The sequence below is a fragment of the Pantherophis guttatus genome, chromosome 1 (assembly GCF_059756535.1).
Source record: "Pantherophis guttatus breed Tessera chromosome 1, ASM5975653v1, whole genome shotgun sequence".
NCBI classification, from domain to species: domain Eukaryota; kingdom Metazoa; phylum Chordata; class Lepidosauria; order Squamata; family Colubridae; genus Pantherophis; species Pantherophis guttatus.
In genome coordinates, this window is record NC_142063.1 from 306,342,461 (window position 1) to 306,363,330 (window position 20,870).

The following is a 20,870-nucleotide window of genomic DNA, read 5'->3' on the forward strand; positions in this document are numbered from 1 at the left end:
CCTTGCTCATTTTCTCCCTTTCTTCTGCGTGCATCCATATAGGCTTGTGTTCATCTGCAGAGAAAAGATAAGAAGAGGGGAAAAGGTCTCTGTATGCATTCTAATGGTATTTTCAGAGGAACCTCTGATATATTGGCTTTCCGGTCCCTTTCCCCTTGTTCGTAAATAAATAAGCAAAGACTTGATAAACAAGCTACAAGAGATTAGACAGTGTAAACTTCACTGCTAATGAAAAGTCTTTACAGATTGTGTATCATTTACTTATCAAAATGCGTCCAAAGGAAAAATAGGCTTTTGATCATAGTTCATTTATTTATGAATAGCATACTTGTCCCAATTTTCTCCCAAGAAGTTCTCTTTTCCACACACATCTGTCCTAACAGTTATGGAATGTTCAAGAAACCTTCACAATTAACATTCAAGGGTTTCAATCTCCTTCTAAGACCTGGTTCTCTTTGCACATGTTGCCTTTTTCTTCTTTGATGTACATACCATCAACAGTGCCGAATTCTTTCACATGGGCACGGGTGAGAATTTCCTTGTACAGGGTCTCGGCATCCTTGTATTTAGCTTGTTTCAGGTAGCAGGAGGCCTGGCAGAGTACAAGGGATATTGTTATAAAACTATCAAAAAACCCGTTCCATAGCCCGTCACCCCGCAGTTCAGATAATCATTTGGCTCCATAGTTCTCACATCAACAAACAGACCCACCAGATTGTTCTTTGTTTTAGCAACATTTGGATCATCAGGCCCTAGGCGGGATTCGTAGATCTCCAGAGCTCGGCGATAGTAATATTCTACTTCTTCATACTTGCCCTGATTCTGGCATAGTAAAGCCAAGTTATTTAACTGTTTGGCCACATCTGGGTGATCTTTGCCTAGAACCTGAAAATGAAGCAGGTAAGAATAATTTATGAAATTCTGCAAAACTTTTCTTTCCCTGGGAAAACTGCATCATAAATACCATTAGAAACTTGAATTTTGTACACATGGCTTCATATTATATGCATATTAGCCTCATTATGGATATAATTCATCCAAAATATATTTCTTTTCGGAAACAGTCTTCTATTGTAGGAATTTCAAGCAGTGAAAGTTGTTGTATAGTTTCAATGATGAGTGGCCCCATAGCCTAGGCCCTAAACCTTCCTCCTTCAAGCTTCTGAAAGAAAGATACCTTTTCCCGGATTTCCAGTGCCCGCTTGCATAATGGTTCTGCCTCCTTGTATTTCCCTCTTTTGCCATACAGAACGGCTAGATTATTTAGGGTTGCAGCAACCTGCAGGGAGATGTGGAAACAACCGCATGAGAACTAAGGAAGAATCAACACACACACAAACACACGCACAGGGCATAAAATGTGATACTACTTAGAGAGCCAATTTGTTATAGCTGGCAGTATTAACAGTAACAGTAACTGGATATGTGAAACAGAAGCCCTAATTGTGTCACCATTTCTCAGCAGGATACTATTTCAAGAAATCACATTGTTCTATTCAGTCACATATTTCTTTTGCCAACAATCTGTAAGGCAACATATGTATTGATATTTTAAATATAAAGTAAAACAATTACTGTATATATAAATTTGGGCCCAAGTGTCACTACCATAATCATGTGCTTGGATTTCCTTATAAAGCTATATGCCCAATGTTGCCTTACTGCTTAAGAAACAAAGGTGATTCCAGGGGTGGGTTCTAAATTTTTTTACTACTGGTTCTGTGGGCGTGGCTTATTTTGTGGGCATGGCTTGATGGTCATGTGACAATTATTTAGGATTTAGCAAAGGTACTGGTCTACCAGACTTTTAACTGCTTGCAGAGCTGTACTGATCCACCCATTTATTTTTGCAGGCACTGGTCTACCCATTTATTTTTGCAGGCACTGATCTACTCATGTATTTTTGCAGGCACTGGTCTATCCATTTATTTTTGCAGTCACCGGTCTACTCATTTGTTTTCTTTTAACACTGATCAGCTGTAGGGCGGCCCTTTGAAGCCGGGCGGCAAGAGTTTAAACAGTTTTTTTCCCTCTAGTCATCAGTTGGGACTCAGGAGGCAGCAATAGATTGGGGGTGGGGCCAAATAAAAGGTAAGAATAACGTGGGTGGGGTGGGGGGCCCAGAACCGGTTCGGTGATGTCATATCATCACCGCTACTGGCTCGGCAGAACCGGGCTGAACCAGGAGGAACCCACCACTGGTGTAGACTTTTGATTCAGTTTTCTCTATCTCATTGAAAAGTCAAAGATATTTCTTTATTTGTCCTCCTTTCTTTCTTAATGCTATGCTTCTTCATTAATGGTTCTTATAGGGATATATACTCCATTAGTGGTTGGTCAAATTCCCTTCCTTGTGGTTTATTTATTAGGGGTGTGTGTGTGTGTGTGGGTAGGTGTAGAAGCAGCTTTCTTCAATCTGGTGCCCTCTAGATATATTGTTTCGATCATCCTCAATTACCATGACTAAAATATGGATTAGCATAGGAATCAGAAGAATTGATCAGGCAATGACACAATTACTTTTCAGTTTCAACATATTCGGATCCTCCTCCTTGAAGTAAAACAAATAATAGCCACTTACTGCAGGGTGATCTTTGCCAAGAGTTTTCTCTCTAATAGACAATGCGTCATTTAGAAGGTGAGCTGCTTCTTTATATTTATTTTGATCCCTGCAACAAAATGTTAGATACAGATACTGTTTAGAAGTAGAGGGACAACAATTTATATAAACATGACACAAACATAGGGAGATTACATTGCACAGACATAACATACCATATTAATAGAGGTTGCCACAATAGGGGTTGACTACACCGACTTCCCTCATACTCCCTCTTTCATTTCTGTTCATGACATGCTGTTCCATTTTCACAAGAAGCAGGTACCTTCTACCTATCTATTCCTCACCTATATACTAAGGCCAAGATGTTGAGCATGGTGGCCACATCAGGGTGATCGTGTCCTGAAGTCTTCTCCAAGTCCTCCAGGGCTTGCTTGCAAAGAGGCACAGCCACCTCATAGCGTCCCTGTGATGCATACTGGATCACCAGATTATGTAGTGTACGCAAGCGTGCTGGGATCTCATAACCACCTTGCTGAGCAGCTGCTACAGCACTGCTGTGTTGATGAGGCACTGCAAATACATATCATATCAATAAATACAGAAACACAGCATGCAATGCTATATTATGGTTTATTAATACAAGAATTGTTACTCCTTTGTATCCTTAATTTTTCAATCAGATGGAATATTTGGAGGAAGTCAAGTTCAATAGCAGTTCATACAAGAAGAGTGAAAGAATGAAACTTACATCCTTGTCCCTGATCCTCTTCCTCATTTGGAAATAAATCATCCAAAGAATCCTTTGTGGAATCACCTTCCTTCTCCTCCTGAAATGTTAATATAGAAAAGCACCAACAGAAAGGGGTAGAGAGAAATTAATATGCATTAGTACTGCAAGGTTTTTATGCCCGACACTGATGCAAATGATAAAATGTTATTTTTCTCAGGAAGATAATTCAAGATAATAATTACAAGGGTAGGTGATCTGTGCCTGTCATAGCCAGTAGAGGCAAACTCAAAGTAGTAGATAGGAACTCTGAGAAAGCTATTACTAGCTTATTTTGTACAGGAAGCATAGATGCTCTACCCTATAGATACTCACCGTTGGGGATACATCTTCATCATATTTTTTCAGCTGGTTCATGAATTCCAAGTGTTTTTTTTCTTCTTCAAGCTGTGCCACAGTTTGTTCACTGCGTTGCAATTTCTGCTGAGTGTTTGCTAGTTCGTCTCGTAGCCACTGGTTCTCCTGGCATAGTCTCCGCACCTGGGCCCGCAATTTCTGCTTTTCAGACTCCACAGCATTGAGATGGTTTGACAGAGCCATCATGACCTGGTCCAAGAGAAAAAAGGAAAAATTTCTGTCTTAAGAAATGTTTTTTTAAAAAACAAACTCTTAGAGGAAAAGAAAATGTACACACCACCAAACAAAATTCCAAGACTTGTAGGAAAATTGGTGAGCATATTTCTTATGGTCTTGGAACAAGCCAGGGGTAGAATTGAACAAAGAATTGGTTTTTAACTATTACAAAATAATGAAAGTTTGGACTTGAAACCAGTGTTGTGTAACATAAATCATCTTAGATGCCTGTTCCATTTTTTTTCCTTTGGAAAAAGAGAGAAGAACAGTGTTGCCAGAAAGGAGGAAAAGGAACAACAAATATAATTGGCTATTTCATCTCATTCGTATCAGCTTTGTAAGCCCTGCATTGTACATGAGTGGCTAAAGGTATGTCATCTACATTTGCAAAGGCTAAACTTAATTTGAATAGATACATATACTTGCTATTCTGAACAATTAGCCCCATTTTTCCTAAATCAAGAGAAAAGAAGCCAATGCTTGAGCAGATGGGCAAAAAGTGGAAACTCAAAGAAGTCCTCTCTGCTCATAATCAAGGGTCAATTACAGGTTTTAATTCTATCCATATACCTATTCAATTTCAATCCTATCCATACAATCATAAAACTAAAAACCAGCACTCAGAAGATGCAGTATTTACCAATGTATTCTGTGCCTGCTAGTTTTACTGTTCTGTACTTCATAAACAAAAGGTATGCTTTTGTTTATGTTTTTACTTAGTATGCATGTCCGCTCTAAACAGTGTATTTGAATCCTTATGTTTTCTGTGTTTGGTTTTTTTTTTTATTATTATTCATGTACAAAATATAGCTCACCTGAGCTTCTCCAAGTCCCAACTCAATCATCTCCACTGACTTGCGCAGCAGGTTGGCTTTCTCGTGTACTAGATTGGCTTCTTCATCTTTCTTCAGACACTTGATAGTCTCCAGTAGGCTGTGCAAGATCGAGTTATGCTCATTTTTAAGGGCCTCCAGCCCTTGCATCACCAGTTTAGTGTTGGAGATAATCTCTTCTTGGCTTAGTTTGTCCATTTTCTCCTCCCTGGGGTACACCATAGTGGACATAATCTTTCAGTATTACCTCCATTTAAGGAAGAAAAAACAAAGGGGTTAGTACAGACCACAGGTTACTTAGACAACAGATTCTGAAAGATTAAACCAACAAAGTGATATTGTGAATAAAGATCTTATTCCCATTTTCATTTGAAAAGTGGAAATGAAGGAAATTCCCACCATATTTGAAGACTGCACATCCTTGTAAAAGTGGCAATATGGTGCACAGCATGTTACTGGGAAGACCAGATGAAGGTAAAGATGGCAGTTGCATCAAAATTGACATTCTCTTACTGCCCCTGTAACCCTAGGAATCTAGAAGGTTGATTTAACTGTCATTTAAAAAACATAGGAGAAACTATGAGGAATTAAGACTTCCTTTCCAGTGATTAGCGATCTAGAATGAACAAACAGGAATAGGAACAAATGTTTCCAGTAAAGTAGCAGAAAGTACAGGGATTTTTTTTTCTTTTTGTTTGTAATTTCTACATTAGAGAATCTTTCTGAGATTAAGTAAATAGAAGTACAATTTAGGGGGGAAAAGGGAGGAAGAGGAAAAGTAGCATTGGTGGTGGTCTTGATCCTTATACCACAGACAAAAACAAGCAGGAATATTACTCACTGATGAGCGAAAATTTGGAGGCAAATGCTTAGTGTCAGGATTTGTGATAGTTAATTGTTCAACATGCTTAAAAATAAAATGATCCTACTTCCAATCTAGACACTGTCATCAACATGCATCTTTATGAACATCTTTGAAAAACTTAATTGCTAGATCTTACTACAAAATAACAGGGTTTTTAAAATTATTATCCATGTGAGAGCATATTTAACTCTATTTATATATACCTGAAATCTAAAGCAAGTTGGAAGGAGAGTGACACAAGGAAAACAAGCCGGAAACATACCATTCAACAAATAAAAGCTGGTAAACTTTCACAAATACACAATACAATGTATGAATTTTATCTAGCTGTGCAAATAAAGTTTGCAAATGAAGATTCAAAGGAGAGGATTACAGGCACTGCAGGGAAAAGCATTGCTCAGTCTCACCAAGCCTTCTACTCTTTGTTATTAAAATCACAAAGAAATCAGATTTCTTTTCCTTTGCCAAGCCACTGCCCGGTTTAGTGAACCCCTGTTTGACTGATTCATCCACACCCCAAAGAAAAGACACTCCAACACACAAAGCACTTACATGTTTTAGCAAGGAACTTACCTCATAACAGCGGTTGGAGCAACCTGCCCCGTTGCTGCAGATAGAAAGAGGACAACTTGGGCCACGTGATCCGTTGGCAGCAGGCAAAGCTATTACTGAGCGCAGCCGGCCAGTAAGGAGGAAAAAAGGAGAAGAAAGAGGAAGATATCAGCAGATCTGCCTTTGTTCTCCGGTAGTCCCACCTCTGTGTGTTCAGGGTTCTTTGCTAGGCAACAGCCACCGCCCCCTCGTGGGAGAGACCAACAGGAAATCCCCCTCAACAATAACAAACCCAACCCACATAAGGATAATTGGAGTCCCCTTAGCACAGTCACCTGCTGTTCAGAAGAGGGCCAGAGCAATTCTATAAGGAAGTAGATGGGGATGCTCTGGTTATTTATTTTTCCCCCAAGAGGAAGAAAGGTGCATGTGTTTTTCTCTGTGAGTGCTCATAAAAATGAACCTGCATGACATTTTGAGGAAAGGAAAAAAATCATTTTCTTTGATGAAAGAGGAATACTGATGGGATTCATACAAGTAACCAAAGTAGCTTAAAATGTAATTAAAAACTAAACAATCATGTTAAGCCTTCATATAATTTATTTGTTTAGAAACAGCTTGTTATAGGAATACAGTAACCATAGGTGGTTAGTCTGGTGGTTCCGGGTTCAGAATGCTGCATGTACACAGCCAATGGATGCTACTGTAAGTTCCCTGGGAATCTTCCATGTACCACACAGAACAACATTCAACTTAACAGCTGAATTTGTTATTCTACAACCATGACACCACATCTTAATTGGGCTACTGTGGATACATTTGCATTTTGAGGATATGGCACTTTCCTAAATTAGCTGTCATTGGACTGATGGGGGAGGGATTTGTGCATTCCAAAAGTACGCGCCACAGTGGCCATGGATAATCACAAAACAGACATCTGCCAGAAGGCAAACTGCTGAGGTTTTACTTCTCAATATCCCATCTGGCTGCTCTTCCTGCAAAATGCTTTCTAACGCTCCAGCTTACTTTATATATATATATATTTTAGAATTAAACACAGCAGTGGGTGTTAGTCACCCACCGTGTTTATTTTCCAAGAATACTTAAGGGACCCTATAGGCAGCCTATTCTTGGAACTGAAAACTATGCTGGGTGTTGTTTTGTGACGACTTCTGGAAGCCAACTACCTTTACAATAAATTAGAAATTCTAAACAAATTAGGAAAATATACAGGGCATGGCTTCTGGAAACCTCTCCACCCCCTTAAGACAAGCTCAATCTATTCTGGGTCACATTACGAAAAGAGAACAGTGTTTATGAATGAAGCAACCAGAAGCCTTGCAAGTTACTGCCCAAATGCCTCTCCCATAGGGATGCATTGGGAATTTTTTTCTGATTTTTTTTTTCTCTGCAGACCCTAATTGGATCCAGCTCAATTTCAAACTCAAATTTCTTTTGTTGGTTTCTCCTGCCACACCAAATTTGGTCCCATTCTTTCCAGGTTTGACGGTTTCCTGCTGATGAGTAGCCAGATGGGCAGAGGCCTGACACCGTTTGCATCATTTATTTTCAATGTTCCATTTGGGTAGGAAACAGTAAAAAAAAAAAAAAGGCACAAACTTTTGGCCTAATGCCAGTGCAGGTATCTGTGCATTATCCATATATTTCCATCTCATATTCTAAAAAATAGGGAATCAGCTATTGTACATTTTTTTCTTCCTCCTAGCATTTCTTGGGAGGCTCCTAAAGGCAAGCTGAAAGTATTCTAAGGTAAAGGTTCCTCTCGCACAAATCTGCTAGTCGTTCCCAACTCTAGGGAGCGGTGCTCATCTCCATTTCAAAGCCAAAGAGCCAGCGCTGTCCGAAGATGTCTCCGTGGTCATGTGGCCGGCATGACTAAAAGCCAAAGGCGCACAGAATGCTGTTACCTTCCCACCAAAGATGGTCCTTATTTTTCTACTTGCATTTTTTACGTGCTTTCGAACTACTAGGTTCGCAGAAGCTGGGACAAGTAACAGGAGCTCACCTTGTTACAAGGCACTAGGGATTCAAACCGCTGAACTGCCGACCTTTTGATCGACAAGCTCAGCGTCTTAGCCACCGCGTCCCTGAAAGTATTCTAGTAGAATCTAATATGAATGTCTGCAACCTACTCTTACATTTTGCTTTAAATACACAGACATCAATATGTCCCCTTTTTCTACTTCCCCTCCTAACTAATTTACCATCAGTTATCTTCCTAAATTAATGTGAAGATCTATCCAAATATTTGTACAGATGTTAATAGATTTTCAGAAGCATTCTTTGATGTAACTTGCTCTACTATGGGTATTCCAACAAGTTTGGCATCTCCTATTCAAGGCTGAGCTAAAACAAATAAAATTATCACAAAATAATTTAGGAATGTCTGATAAGTAATTTATCTAATCTATTTATTTATTTTCTACAGCACTTAAATTCCAGCCATTGTATATCAAGAGCAAGATTCAGGCCTAGCCCAAGAACGACATAGAAAAATTCAGCCAAAGTTCAGTTTTTTATTTGTTGATACCAAATATACCAAATCTTGCCAGACTAAATCTTTACTACTCTCACCCAGATGGATATACCCTGAGGTATTCTAGGAAGTGGCTATCCTTTCTTCGTCTGTCTCATATCCAACTCCAGATTGTGTTGCCTCTTGTCTCATCCCCCTCCTAGGAATGTCTTCCCTTCTTTCTGGGAAACTGCAATTCGCTGAGGTCTATCACACCACCTCCTCCTCTAGAGGCACTTTCCCTCAGATCAGGAAGCATTTACAGTAAAATCAAACTCCTCCTGCCTGGGCTATCTAAATTGGTTAAAGCAGCAGCCCCCAACCTTTCCAGTTTGGCAACCCAGCCTGGTGCCAGGATGATGTGAGTGGCAGGTACACAGCTCCATGTGTACAAGCAGTGGGTACGAGTGACCTCCACTCATGCGGAGCTTCGCGTGCAAGTAAGAGGGTGCTTGTGCTCATGTGTGAAGCTCCACTCGCCTGAGCGGCAGTCACTTTTGCACTCGTGCGTGAAGCTCTGCTTGAGCGAAAAGAGGACACTAAAGCTCCACTCATGTGAGCATCCTCCATTCACGTGAGTGGAGCTTCGTGCGAGTGCACTTGCCCATCTTTCCCATGGCCCAGTTTCGAATAGATCGTGGTCCAGTAGTGGGCCATCACTCGAAGGTTGGGGACCCCTGGGTTATAGTACCCTCTGTGGGTGGGAAGCCTAAATTCTTTTTATCTATTTCGGCACAGATAGATTTGACATCAGATTGCTTTCCTCTAACCATTTAAGAACTATTGAACAACATAAGATCATATACCTGCCTTATGTATAATTCTTTTGAGACTTTGAGTCAATCTTGACTCCTAATGACTGTCTGAACAAGTCCCTGTAGTTTTCTTGACAAGGTTTGGCAAGAAGTGATTTTGCCCCTGCCTTCTTCCTAAGGTTGAGAAAAATTTCTATTGAATCCAAAATTCTATTGAAGTTATAATCCATTAGTGATTGTAGGCAAAATGTGAGTTGGATTCACTACCAAATAGCAATAGCAATAGCATTTAAGACTTATATACCATTTCATAGTGCTTTACAGCCCTCTCTAAGTGGTTTACAGAGTCAACGTATTGCCCCCAACAATCTGGGTCCTCATTTTACTGACCTTGGAAGGATGGAAGGCTGAGTCAAGCTTGAGCCAGGTGAGATTCGATCTGCCAAACTGCTGGCAGCCGGTGATCAGCAGAAGTAGCCTGCAGTACTGCACTCTAACCACTGTGCCACCGCGGCTCACAAACCTATGAGATGCCCCCTACATATAACTGCTTAAAGTGTAAGAAATGTTCACAGAAAGTTGAACTGAAAATGTTTTCCACCATTGTTTCTAAAGTGTTCTATTATATATTAGACTAGAGATAGAGGTATTCTACTCCTACCTTAGACAAAAGCCAGCTGGATGACCCTGGACTAGTCATTTTCTCTCAGCCCTAGGAAGGGGACAATGGAAAACTATTTCTAAAAAATCTTGCAAAGAAAACTGCAGGGACGTGTCCAAGCATTGGACATGATTGAATGGGGGGGGGGAGGGGAGTCTTATAGTTTTATTATTTTAACTAATTGTAATGTATTTATTTTTAAAATCTCTTCTTGTAAGGCTTACTGATAATCTGAATGATCTGGATACATAATATGACATTCATCTTTTCTTAATACTCAGTGAATCATATTAAAATAGACTTATCATATCACTATTGCACAATCCAGTAAAAAAAAATGTTTACTGATCCTTTTTAAATAATAAACTAGTCTATACATGTTTCAATGAAGGTTATTTGAATTCCAATTTAGTTCTGCACCCTTGGGCTATCAATTCCTATGACTATAACATAGGTATGGAAAGGGGAAAAAATATGTTCACATTTTGTGAAGCAGTTTATAAAATATATGTCCTCCATCCTTATTTCTATACATATGTTGGCTAGGGAAGAATCATCAAAATAAAATAGAGAAGTAGTAATGTATACAACTTAATTAGTGTGCAAAGTTTTTGAGATTCCATCATCAGTTGCAGTTCTATTTGAAGCCTTAGTAACTATAATTCACACCCTGACTGCCACATGTAAAGAATCTAGGAATGCACTTTACATGGAGGTACCTCTGAAAATGAATTAGAAATTATAGTTGGTACAGAATGAGGTAGCCAACATGCTAACAGGTTAAGACTACTATGTAAGCATAAATCTATTCTCTAGTGACTAGTCACTCCAAGAAATGCCGGTAGACCTTGAAGTCCAAGCAAGTGCAGATTTTGACCTATAAAGCTCATTTCCAGGGTGCCTTAGAGCAGAGGTCCCCAACCTTTCTGGCTTTGCGGACTGGCTGGGGAGAGGGGATAGTTCTGTGTGGGCGGCGGGCAAGCGCATGCCCGAGAAGCTCCATTTGCATAAGTGGTGGGCACATGTGCATTCATCAGAAGCTGATGTTATAGTCCCAGTGAAACTCAAAATTGTAACAAGCTGTATTGTTCCAGGAAGATAAAGTAGCCACCATAAGTGGACTTATACTTTAAGATAGATATTATATAGCAAACAGATAATGCAAGACCATTCCAGCTTAATATTTGAAGTTGCCAAAAAAGCTAGTCTAATCATGCATACTTTTCTGCCACCATTAGCTTTTCCACCTTTTGATTCCTGCCAAGTGCTCCATTTATTTTCACTGTAAAAATAAGTTAAGCCCTCTAGGTACTTTGTCAAAAAGAATGGATAACCTCTTATTTTTGTCCAATAGCTCTCAATGCTGACATATCCACCCAAAAGCATCTCACTGTATATCAGACTTGTTTTCCATAAAAATATCCTTGAACAAAATGATGCTTCAGGAATTGCAAGGTAATAAATATTTATAGAAAAGAGGAAAAACAACAGGGCAGCAATTGCTGATCTGAGTTCCTTCCCCACCAGAGACAGAATTACTATCCACAGGGTGATTTACCTCTACAGCACCAATAGCAGCAGAAAAAATATGAAAATCGATTGCCAAGAAATAGAGGGTGCCCAGATAAATACTGGTACTAATCTTGTGATAGCAAGGAAAACTAAGGAGCAGAAATCAGCATCCTTTTAGACTGCCCATCCTGTATCAAATTCATCCTTGCCCCTTTACAGCTATCTTCCTTTCTTCCAGCAGAGGCCATTTATAGTTCTTCAAAGCCCACTTCAGTATGTTATTCAATGCTCCATTCATCAAGAATCTCGTTACAGAGCAAGTACTTTGAGCAGAAACAACAACCTTTCAGGGATCTATTTGGGAATGTAATCAGTCTTTGTTTATAGCAGAGTTCCCCACATGATGCCTTTCACCCATTGTGTGGATACTTCGTCAGCATAATTGTTTATCCCTTGATGTATAGAGCCTTTCTTTACCTGCATCTAACCACACGTCTTGGCAATATCTTTTTTCTAATATGTCTTCATTATGATGCTTTTGCCTCTTTTTCATCCCTGTTAAAGTAACTTTTATCCAAGGCAGCATCATTTGCTTTATCATCCATTATCTTGGAGGGAAGAGAGGTGACTACAGTGACTTGAAACAAAGGCAACAAAAGAGAGAGGATAATGATCAGCAACAAGGACAGTAAATGTCATCCCTGGAAATTGCATTTTTCTTTCTTTCTTTCAGTTCAAAGATTGCTGGACTGAACGTCCAACTAAGCAGTGGGGAAAAATCCATCAATTATCCAAAGAGCTAAATTTGAGCCCTTCATGGAATACTAGATCACAGAAAATGTCTTAATGGGGCAATACTCATGAAGAAATCTAAACACTTTAATTTCTATTTGATACGTACAAATGATCATTCCTCATTACATCCTATTCCTGATCAGAGGCTTAAAATTGCTCGTACACTGTTTGCAAATATACTTTTGTTTGTTGCCCAAACTGGCTATTTTACAAAATGCCAACGACTGCTAAATTAAGAAACTGATCACAGAAGCCATTTTGCTCATTAGAGAAAAGATGGGGTACAAAAATTAGTAGTAAGAAGATGGGCACAGAATCTTGAAATGTATTGTGCAATCCTGTACAAAAAAAGAGGCATTCTATAAAAACATTTTTGAATATTTTGGATTTCAGATGAAGATTTGTTTCTTGGACCATTGAGATTTGAAAAAAGGAACAGGCTTTTAAGCATAATGTCCTTGCAAGAATTATCCTTGATTGAACGATTCCCACAAGACTCCTTGCTGCTAATCTGTCATGCTTGGCTTAGAAGAGATGCTATTACTCCTAGAATATTTAAACTGTAGTCCTACTATTTATTTTATGTGATATTTTAATTATTTTTATCAGTTACTCTGCTAAGTTCCTTGTGGTTCTGTAAGATTATTTTCCCTCTTCCAGATGTTACAGTAATGTCTTTTTAATTGCAATGCAATCTAGACCTGCTTCTAGTCATTGTTCTATCTGTGCCTATCATGAGATCTTCCATATTCTTATAAAGCAAGATCTTATCTTCCCTTATTTTCCTTGTTAAAATCATGAACTAAAAAGAAATCCATGAAGCCTCAGCCTCAAATCTGAAGGCATGACAAGACCAAGACACACATATGTCAGTCTTCTACTGCTGTCACTTTCTAACATATAAGCACATCTTCAGGTGATATGCAGGGTTATAATATATTTTGGACCCTGATGAAATACAGGCACAACCAAAACTTTAAGAAGTTGAAAGCAGAATTAGATTTTGCTCCAAGTAGTAGATCGGTTACTATAACATCCAAATAAAAGGCAGCCTTGTTTGTTGGTTATATGAATTGAGTGGAAATGCAAGACTTTTATTCTACTGCTGAGTAAATATTAACTCTGCCCTCTCATATCAAAGATGGCTTAGTTCCAACCACACCCAACTGCTAATGCATCTTGGCTTTCTCTAGCTAGCTGCATGCTAGCTAGAGAATACATTAAAATACATTACATTAATGAATATTAAAATTTAAATGTGGTCTAAGAGCAAAAGGAAAAGGAAAGCTAATGTTGCATGTAAGTGCAAGCTGGTCAAAGCTATCTATATACTATTAAAACTCTCCTGTCTATTTATAATCCTCAATTAATGGGGCACTGCAGCACATTTTTTTAAAAATTCAAGTACCTCAAATCGGTTAATTTAAAGAACGTGTACAAATCCAAGACCCAATACTCCCGTGTTATTAACATTTCCAGGATCTTCACAACAGTTGTATTCAGAAAACTGTGGCTGCAACATTGCTGCAGTTATCCGCAGTCATGTGATTTGTGATTTCTGATGCTCCCTGCCAATTTCTAATGAGCAAAGTCAATGGGAAGCTGGCAGAAAGTGGGAAGTTGATTCCACTCTGTATTTTTGCCACCTGACCATCATTTTGTTTCTCTGTTTAGGTAAGGAAATATTTCTGAAAGAATGACCCTATGGGTCATAGGTTGTTTAGTATTCCTCTAAAATCCTGAATCACTAGCCTCCAGAAGTTATGGGTACTCCAACACTGGAGATCTTTAAGAAGACACTGGACAATAATTTGACTGAAATGGTATAGGGCAGGAGTCTCCAATCTTGGCAACTTCAAGTCCACAAGTCTTAAAGTTGCCAGGATTGGAGACCCCTCGTATAGGGTCTCCTCTTGAACAGGGAGTTATTTAGAAGACCTCCAAGGTCCTTTCCAACTCTGCTACTCTTTTATTCTGTTACTATGACTAAGTGTCCTCCAGTTAATATCCCTAGGATCAATCAGAAAATGCAGTAACCATCCTTTTTAGTATAACAATATTATTTTTAATAACCTACTTTTTAGGTAAATGGACTCAAGTTATTTATAACAATTAACATTTATTACATATATACTAAGCAGGGCTGCATAGAAATCTGGATTCAAAGGACAAAATGTGATTTGGAACAGGTGTGTGTGCACAACACAGCAATCAGGAACACCTTAAAGCAGATAGACCTTTTATTTGGACTGAAGAATATATCCCAAAACTGGCAAGCAATCTTGGGAAAAGACATTTAGTTAAAGTGTTCCTGCAGATTCTGCATCCACACGAACATATATACTCCAAGCAGAAAACAATGACATAATCAAGAACTAGCAAGGAGAAAACCACAGCTCATCAATATTAGCAGGGCAAACTATTGTATATAAATAGAGAGCAAAGTTCACACTCACTAGTGCTGATGATGTTACCTATTTAGGTAAAGAACAAGCAAACAACCAAGCTCAGAGAGAACCAAGAACTCTATAAGAGAATGACTTCGGGGGTGTGGGGGGGGAGAGGATAAAAGAATGATATAGAATATGTATAGTGTGAAAAAAATAGCGGGAAAGATCATGGGTCAAAAAGAGAAATAAACATTTAAGTCTGCCTATTTTAAAGAAAATGTAGGGTGATTTTGATACATTTTTTTTAAATGGAAAGGTTGACTTAGTCAGTCATTAGCAGAATGAATAAAATTAAGTGTTGAAAATAATTGAGATCAAACTGAAAGAAGTAAAAAAGAGAAAGGAAGAGAAATATTTTAGAGATTTGTATATAAATAAAAATAATATGTTGTAATGAAATTGAAATAAACCTTTTAACTATTAGTGTCGAAGAAAAAATATCTAATTTTCTTTGCAGCAATTATAAGAATTGTAAATTTACCTCTTTAATGACTCATGTTCTTTCAAATTAGCAAAACCACAAATTGTTAATTTTTATGTTTTACACAAAAAAGTCTTAAACAAATTTGAAAACTCCTGATCCATATGTTGCCTTCAAAGATTTTTATCTGTTTATCTGTTACAGATAAAGAATATGGAATCCCTACAAAAAGTGCTCTTAATGGGAATGTGTATTTGTCAAATACTTAAGGCTCTTACATTTGGAAGTATCCTGTTTGATTTAATGCCTTGAATGGATTCAAGATCAGATGCAATGATAAATTACAATATGTCTGTTCCTCTCAAGTTTTGTATACTATTGCATTGTGCTAGGCTTTCATCTGCCATCTGCCTTAAATATGTAGTATGATATATTTCCAGGCCATCTGTACTATCAAAAGCCCAAATGATGCTCTGGAAAGCTAGAGAGACAACATGTGGAAACAACATTTATTCCTCAACCAAGCAACATGGTACTCCCAATAGAACAAAGATTTGTTTTCCTCCCTTCTCTCTTACAAACTCAGTTGCCATACTAGAGGGAGAAAAAGAGATACTTTAACCCAGTGTTTCTCAACTTTAAAGAGCTTTAAAATGTAAGAACCTCAGCTTTAAAATGTAAGAACCTCAATGCCCAGAATTCCCCAGCTAGTTGTGGAACACTGAAATAGCCTAAAATTAGAGTAGGTAGGCAATCTGAAGATGCTTTTATGCATGGAAAAAGCCTCAATTCCTCTGCTAAATCTTGGCAGACATGTTCAGAACAGGGAAGACTGCTCCAATAGATCTGGGAAATCTTTTAACAGTACCAAGAGAATATTTTATTGTTTTTATTTATGTTGCCCATTTTCCACACAAAACTTATTCATGCTGACCATACAGATCTCCACAGCTTAATTCAGAAAGAAATGCCTCTAATCTGCACAGAACAATAGTAGCTCTGTTGTTAGGCAGAAATAGGCACCCACATGCTGTCAAGCACCATACCAACCTGCATCAACAATTCCTATTAAAACATGGGAAATACTGCAATCCTTTGGCTGTGAAGTAGTTATACCACTGGGAAACAGCTTTAACAGTAATCTGAGAAAATGTTATTCAGATAAACAAAGATATGCTCAAGTATGCAATGCCGAAAAATGAAAAGCCAAAATACACCACAAGATTACTGCACAATAATCCATTCATGGCACCCTGCAGCAAGTTGGAACAGCCAGTATCACATGAAAGGGGACCAGTGATTTAGCTGCACTTAGTACCTATATACTGATGTAGGTCTAATTTAAATTGCCTGTTTCTCCTCCAAGCTAGTTAAATAACAGACCACAGAAACTTGTCTAGAGAGTCACCGTATACATTCTAAAAGACAAACCAACTGCTGCAGTTTGTCATAGCCATATGAAATACAAAGAATAAGGAAGAACAGAAATTACCTGGAAGCTACGTCTAATTGCATCAGCAATGGGAGATGAGTTAGGTGATCCTGCTGAAGGACCCATGAGGAAATTATTCTACCACCTGCCTGGCTATGGATACGCTACCACTGCTGGGGGAATGGCCAGCAGCATCAAATGGAAATATAAGCTAATTAGGTTGTCAATCATACTAGATACAGCAATCTGAACATCTTGAAACACTGTAGCATCCAATGAAACCGCTATCAGTCATCATTCAGCAATTTTCTTTCATCCTTTTTTTCATTCTACCAGCCTTTTGTCACTCACTCACTCACTCACTCTCTCTCTCTCTCTCACACACACACACACAAACAAATATTAAGTGCTATGCCCATCAAAAATAATCCAACTTCTTTATAAATTAGTTGGAGACATCCTTCCAACTACACAAACTAGACATTTAGTCGGTATTTCTAGTAAGTCTTCTTATCTCTCTATATACCAACAGGAAATGGTTATTCCTCCTTCTGGTTGAAGCTACAGCTTTAATTGTTCACAATTTAAGGAAAAATTCAAAATTTTTGTATGCTACCAAATAACTTTTTAGTGTTACAAAAAGATACAAAATAGTTTCATAGCTGTTTTAGAATCTAAAAACAGAATGGATAGCATAGGGCAAACCAATCTGCAGATTGTAAAAATTAGCCTCACAATATAGTCTTTACTTTTTTGATGTTATTTTTTAACAAACAGCTGTTATATTCAAATATAATAAATTATTTCTAAAACAACATTTGAGTGGAAGAAAAAAAGATCATAACCATTTCCAAATTCTTAATGTGAACTGTAATCGAACTGATTTTGCATATATGGGTATTGCTTTATAATAACAAAAACCAATTATTACCCTTATTATATTAATTTTAAAAAATGCCTAAAATTTAAAACCTAGAAATGTGCATCTAAAATCAATTATTTCACAAACCTCTTGGAATTGTGTGCTATATATGTCATTTGATAATAGTGTCTCTTGAAATCTAATTTGGTAAATGACTGTCAACCTGCTGTCTTCTTTATAATTCCAGTAAAGAAACTGCAATGGAATGAATGGCAGAATATAAAGCAATGCTTACATCAATTGAATACTTTGAATTATTTCTTTTATATAAGCAGCTTTTGGCTTACGATAGAAATTCTCAGGATTAAAAAAAGAAAAGAAATCTAAGGAGAAAACACTGGGGAGACATTCAATCAGTGTGCTTGACTTGCAAATTAAAGCATTATTCACCCTTCTTGTTCTCATCTTAAATAAGAATCTTCTGTACAAAGACCATGAGTACAAATACACATTTTCCAAACCAATTTACTGTTTATTTGGTAGTACACTGAAACCTTGAGAAAGCGTGAGATTTTCTAATGTTCCCTCCCTCCTGCCCCCAATTTCCTATTGTAAAATCTTCAATCTCATTTTGGCCTTTCTATAGTAATACTCCAAAGCTCCTTGGGAAGGTTGGCCCTTGAGCTTTTGGGAACATGAATTTACAGCAGCCCAACCACTTTGTGCTTGTGCACCAATTTAACTAGCAGACTGGTTCCTATAATGAATCTGGGCTTTTTTATATCAAACAACTTAAACTTCCCAAAACCAGTCTCCTCCAACCTAATGCCTTCCTGATGTGCTGAAGTATGCTGTTTGAGGACTGTACACCGGCATCTACACTATGAAAAGCTGCAATTTGCTAAAATTCAATCATTTAAATAGGGCAAGGTTCAAATAATACAATAAAATAATGTAAAACAAGGACTCTGGTGTATAACCTAGACTGTCACTTCAGCTGTATGATTCATTAATTAATGCTACTTGGGAAATGTGGCCAAAGCAGTTACCTGAAATTATCATTACTATTTTATACTTATTGCCCTTCACAACTCCCAATATTCATAGTCTCTTTTGCCCAGCAAAGTAACAAAACTAATGTTTCAGTGAATCACAAATCAATATTATCATATTTGGCATTCTATTAACTATTTACAGAGCAATTTGAAGTTTGCTTGACCATTGTAAGTCAGTATCATTTGCAACTTTTGCTATTTCACTCCCTACTCCAATTTATTCAATGTAACATTTCCAATATAAGCCCAGAAGAAACAACCGGAAGTTGTCAAACGGGCTGTTTTCAGCCTCCAGAGAACCTTCGGGGGGGGGGGGTCAGGAAGGCCATTTTCGCCCTCCTCAGATTCCTAGAGAGGCCCTGGAGCCAGGTGAGAAAAACGGACTTACTGGGCCATCACGCCAGGAGCGGGGGGGGGTCATGCGTGCATGCGTGGGGCAGTGACTTCCCTGCCCCCCAGGCATGCAATGGCAAAAAGGTTAGCCATTACTGTTCTAGAAGACAAGCATCAAGATATCAGAGGAGACTGATGTGTACCACATAGTTTGTTTTGTTCCCCTAAACTATCCTAAAATATAGTACAGTACATCAACACTGAAGAGCAGTAATTTTTTTCCTTCTGTTTAATTATGTCCAATTCTTGCAGACTGCTTGAACAGGTCATTGCAATTTCCTTGACAATTTTTTTCAAAAGTGGTTTACCACATTGCCTTCTTCCTAGGATTAAGAGAAAGTGACCGAATTGGGGCCACCTAGCTGGCTTTGTGCTCAATGGGGATGAGAATTTACAGTCTTCTGGTTTCTAGCTTGATGCCTTAATCACACCAAACTGGATTTCTACTATAGCCCAAACAGGTATTATATGTGAAATAAGAATGGACACTATCATTCTTCTGGGTTTCTAGCGCCCATGCGCGTGCGACCATCGCTGGCTTTTTTGTGTGCGGCTGTGCTGGAAATTTATTTATTATTTATTAGTCCAATTTATATGCTGCCCTTCTCCGTAGACTCAGGGCGGCTTACAATGCATTATAGCAATAGCCTGCATACTTTTTTGTATATACCTGCTTATTAGGGCTTTCGCCCCCCCCAAGTGGTGTTGTTCTATACAAAGTTGGCTTATTGCCCCCACAATCCGGGTCCTCAATTTACCTACCTCGAAAGGATGGCAGGCTGAGTCAACCTTGAGCCTGGTGAGATTCGAACTTGCACTAATTGCAGGCAGCTGGCAGCTAAGTGCTAGCACTTAACAGCACTTTAGTCCGCTGCACCACTGAGGCTCTTTTAAGAGCTGTAAGAGCTGATCTTCTGTTTTCCTGTGTGAGCATGCGCGCTGGCCAGCTGATTGTTGTGCACACACATGGGCCAGAAACCCAGAAGACTAGCTGGCTGGAATCTGCATGCGCACCAGAAATGGAAGTTTATTTTTGGGCGCGCACATGCGCCCTTGGCAGCTCCTCTTCCAGGCTGTGGCCCAGATAAATGCGCCAAGCGTGCGTGCTCTCACTCCCTTTTTGGCATTCAGTGCCAAAAAGGTTTGCCATCACTGCCTTAGGTAATCTAACTTGTATGTTTCTTTCTTCAAATAGAGGATAAAACATAAATGATGTATTTATAAGTATATGCATAATTATTCAAGTTCATCTCTTTATCCTTTTTGGCTCAATATCATTTTCAGAAAAAATATATTGCATTACAGCACCTCCTTGCTGCTCTCTAGTAGTACCAGTTTCTAATTATTGTTTCATTTCCATTATTACATGCATGCTGTTGGAACTGTAGAACAATATACTTGAAAGTCAATTTCTAGAAGTGCAAGAAATAACATGGTATCAATATAGAACCTATACAGAAAAAAGAGTCGTAGTAATCACTTTGTGGTGAGATTGGCAGCAAACAAATATAATAAATAATAAATGTACCAGAAGCAACTAGCCAGCTGGAGTTGGGAGACAACTCTTGCTTAGATGGCAAAACTGATCATCATCACCACTCCCATCTTCTGTTAAATGTAACAAAACGTTACACTTAAGATCAAACAGAAATATCTTTTGTTTTGAAATCACATTAAAAAAAAGCCTTTCAAAAGATGAAAACTTTCATCATATGTAATATAAACTACATATATCTAATTCTAGATATGATTACATCTGAAAATAATTATTTTTAAAGGGCTGCCTAAAGTTTTAGCATGGAAGAATCCATTAAATTTCCATTCT

The 20,870-nt window shown here is 38.3% G+C and overlaps 1 protein-coding gene and 1 long non-coding RNA gene across 17 annotated transcripts in view; one reads left to right on the forward strand and one right to left on the reverse strand.

Moving 5' to 3' along the window:
- The window catches only part of LOC117671607 (uncharacterized), a 47,464-nt gene extending 30,962 nt beyond the window's left edge, over positions 1 to 16,502 (forward strand). The window contains exon 5 of the long non-coding RNA XR_015732690.1: positions 15,508 to 16,502. This is a non-coding gene — a long non-coding RNA (uncharacterized LOC117671607). The remainder of the gene's footprint in view (positions 1 to 15,507) is intronic.
- The window catches only part of KLC4 (kinesin light chain 4), a 64,058-nt gene that overhangs the window by 27,551 nt on the left and 15,637 nt on the right, over positions 1 to 20,870 (reverse strand). For 11 of the 16 annotated variants that reach the window (XM_087887892.1, XM_087887904.1, XM_034427596.3 and 8 more), the window contains 10 exons: positions 6,195 to 6,289; positions 4,739 to 5,003; positions 3,666 to 3,896; positions 3,312 to 3,390; positions 2,908 to 3,133; positions 2,582 to 2,669; positions 1,178 to 1,279; positions 712 to 885; positions 493 to 592; positions 2 to 54 (listed from right to left, as the gene is read on the reverse strand). In XM_087887892.1, coding sequence (XP_087744018.1) covers positions 2 to 54; positions 493 to 592; positions 712 to 885; positions 1,178 to 1,279; positions 2,582 to 2,669; positions 2,908 to 3,133; positions 3,312 to 3,390; positions 3,666 to 3,896; positions 4,739 to 4,987 — 1,302 coding nt within the window. In that variant the 5' untranslated portion in view covers positions 4,988 to 5,003; positions 6,195 to 6,289. Of the gene's footprint in view, position 1; positions 55 to 492; positions 593 to 711; positions 886 to 1,177; positions 1,280 to 2,581; positions 2,670 to 2,907; positions 3,134 to 3,311; positions 3,391 to 3,665; positions 3,897 to 4,738; positions 5,004 to 6,194; positions 6,290 to 6,508; positions 6,638 to 20,870 lie in introns of those variants that run through there. The other 5 variants (XM_087887905.1, XM_087887896.1, XM_087887940.1 and 2 more) reach the window with 1 other exon arrangement.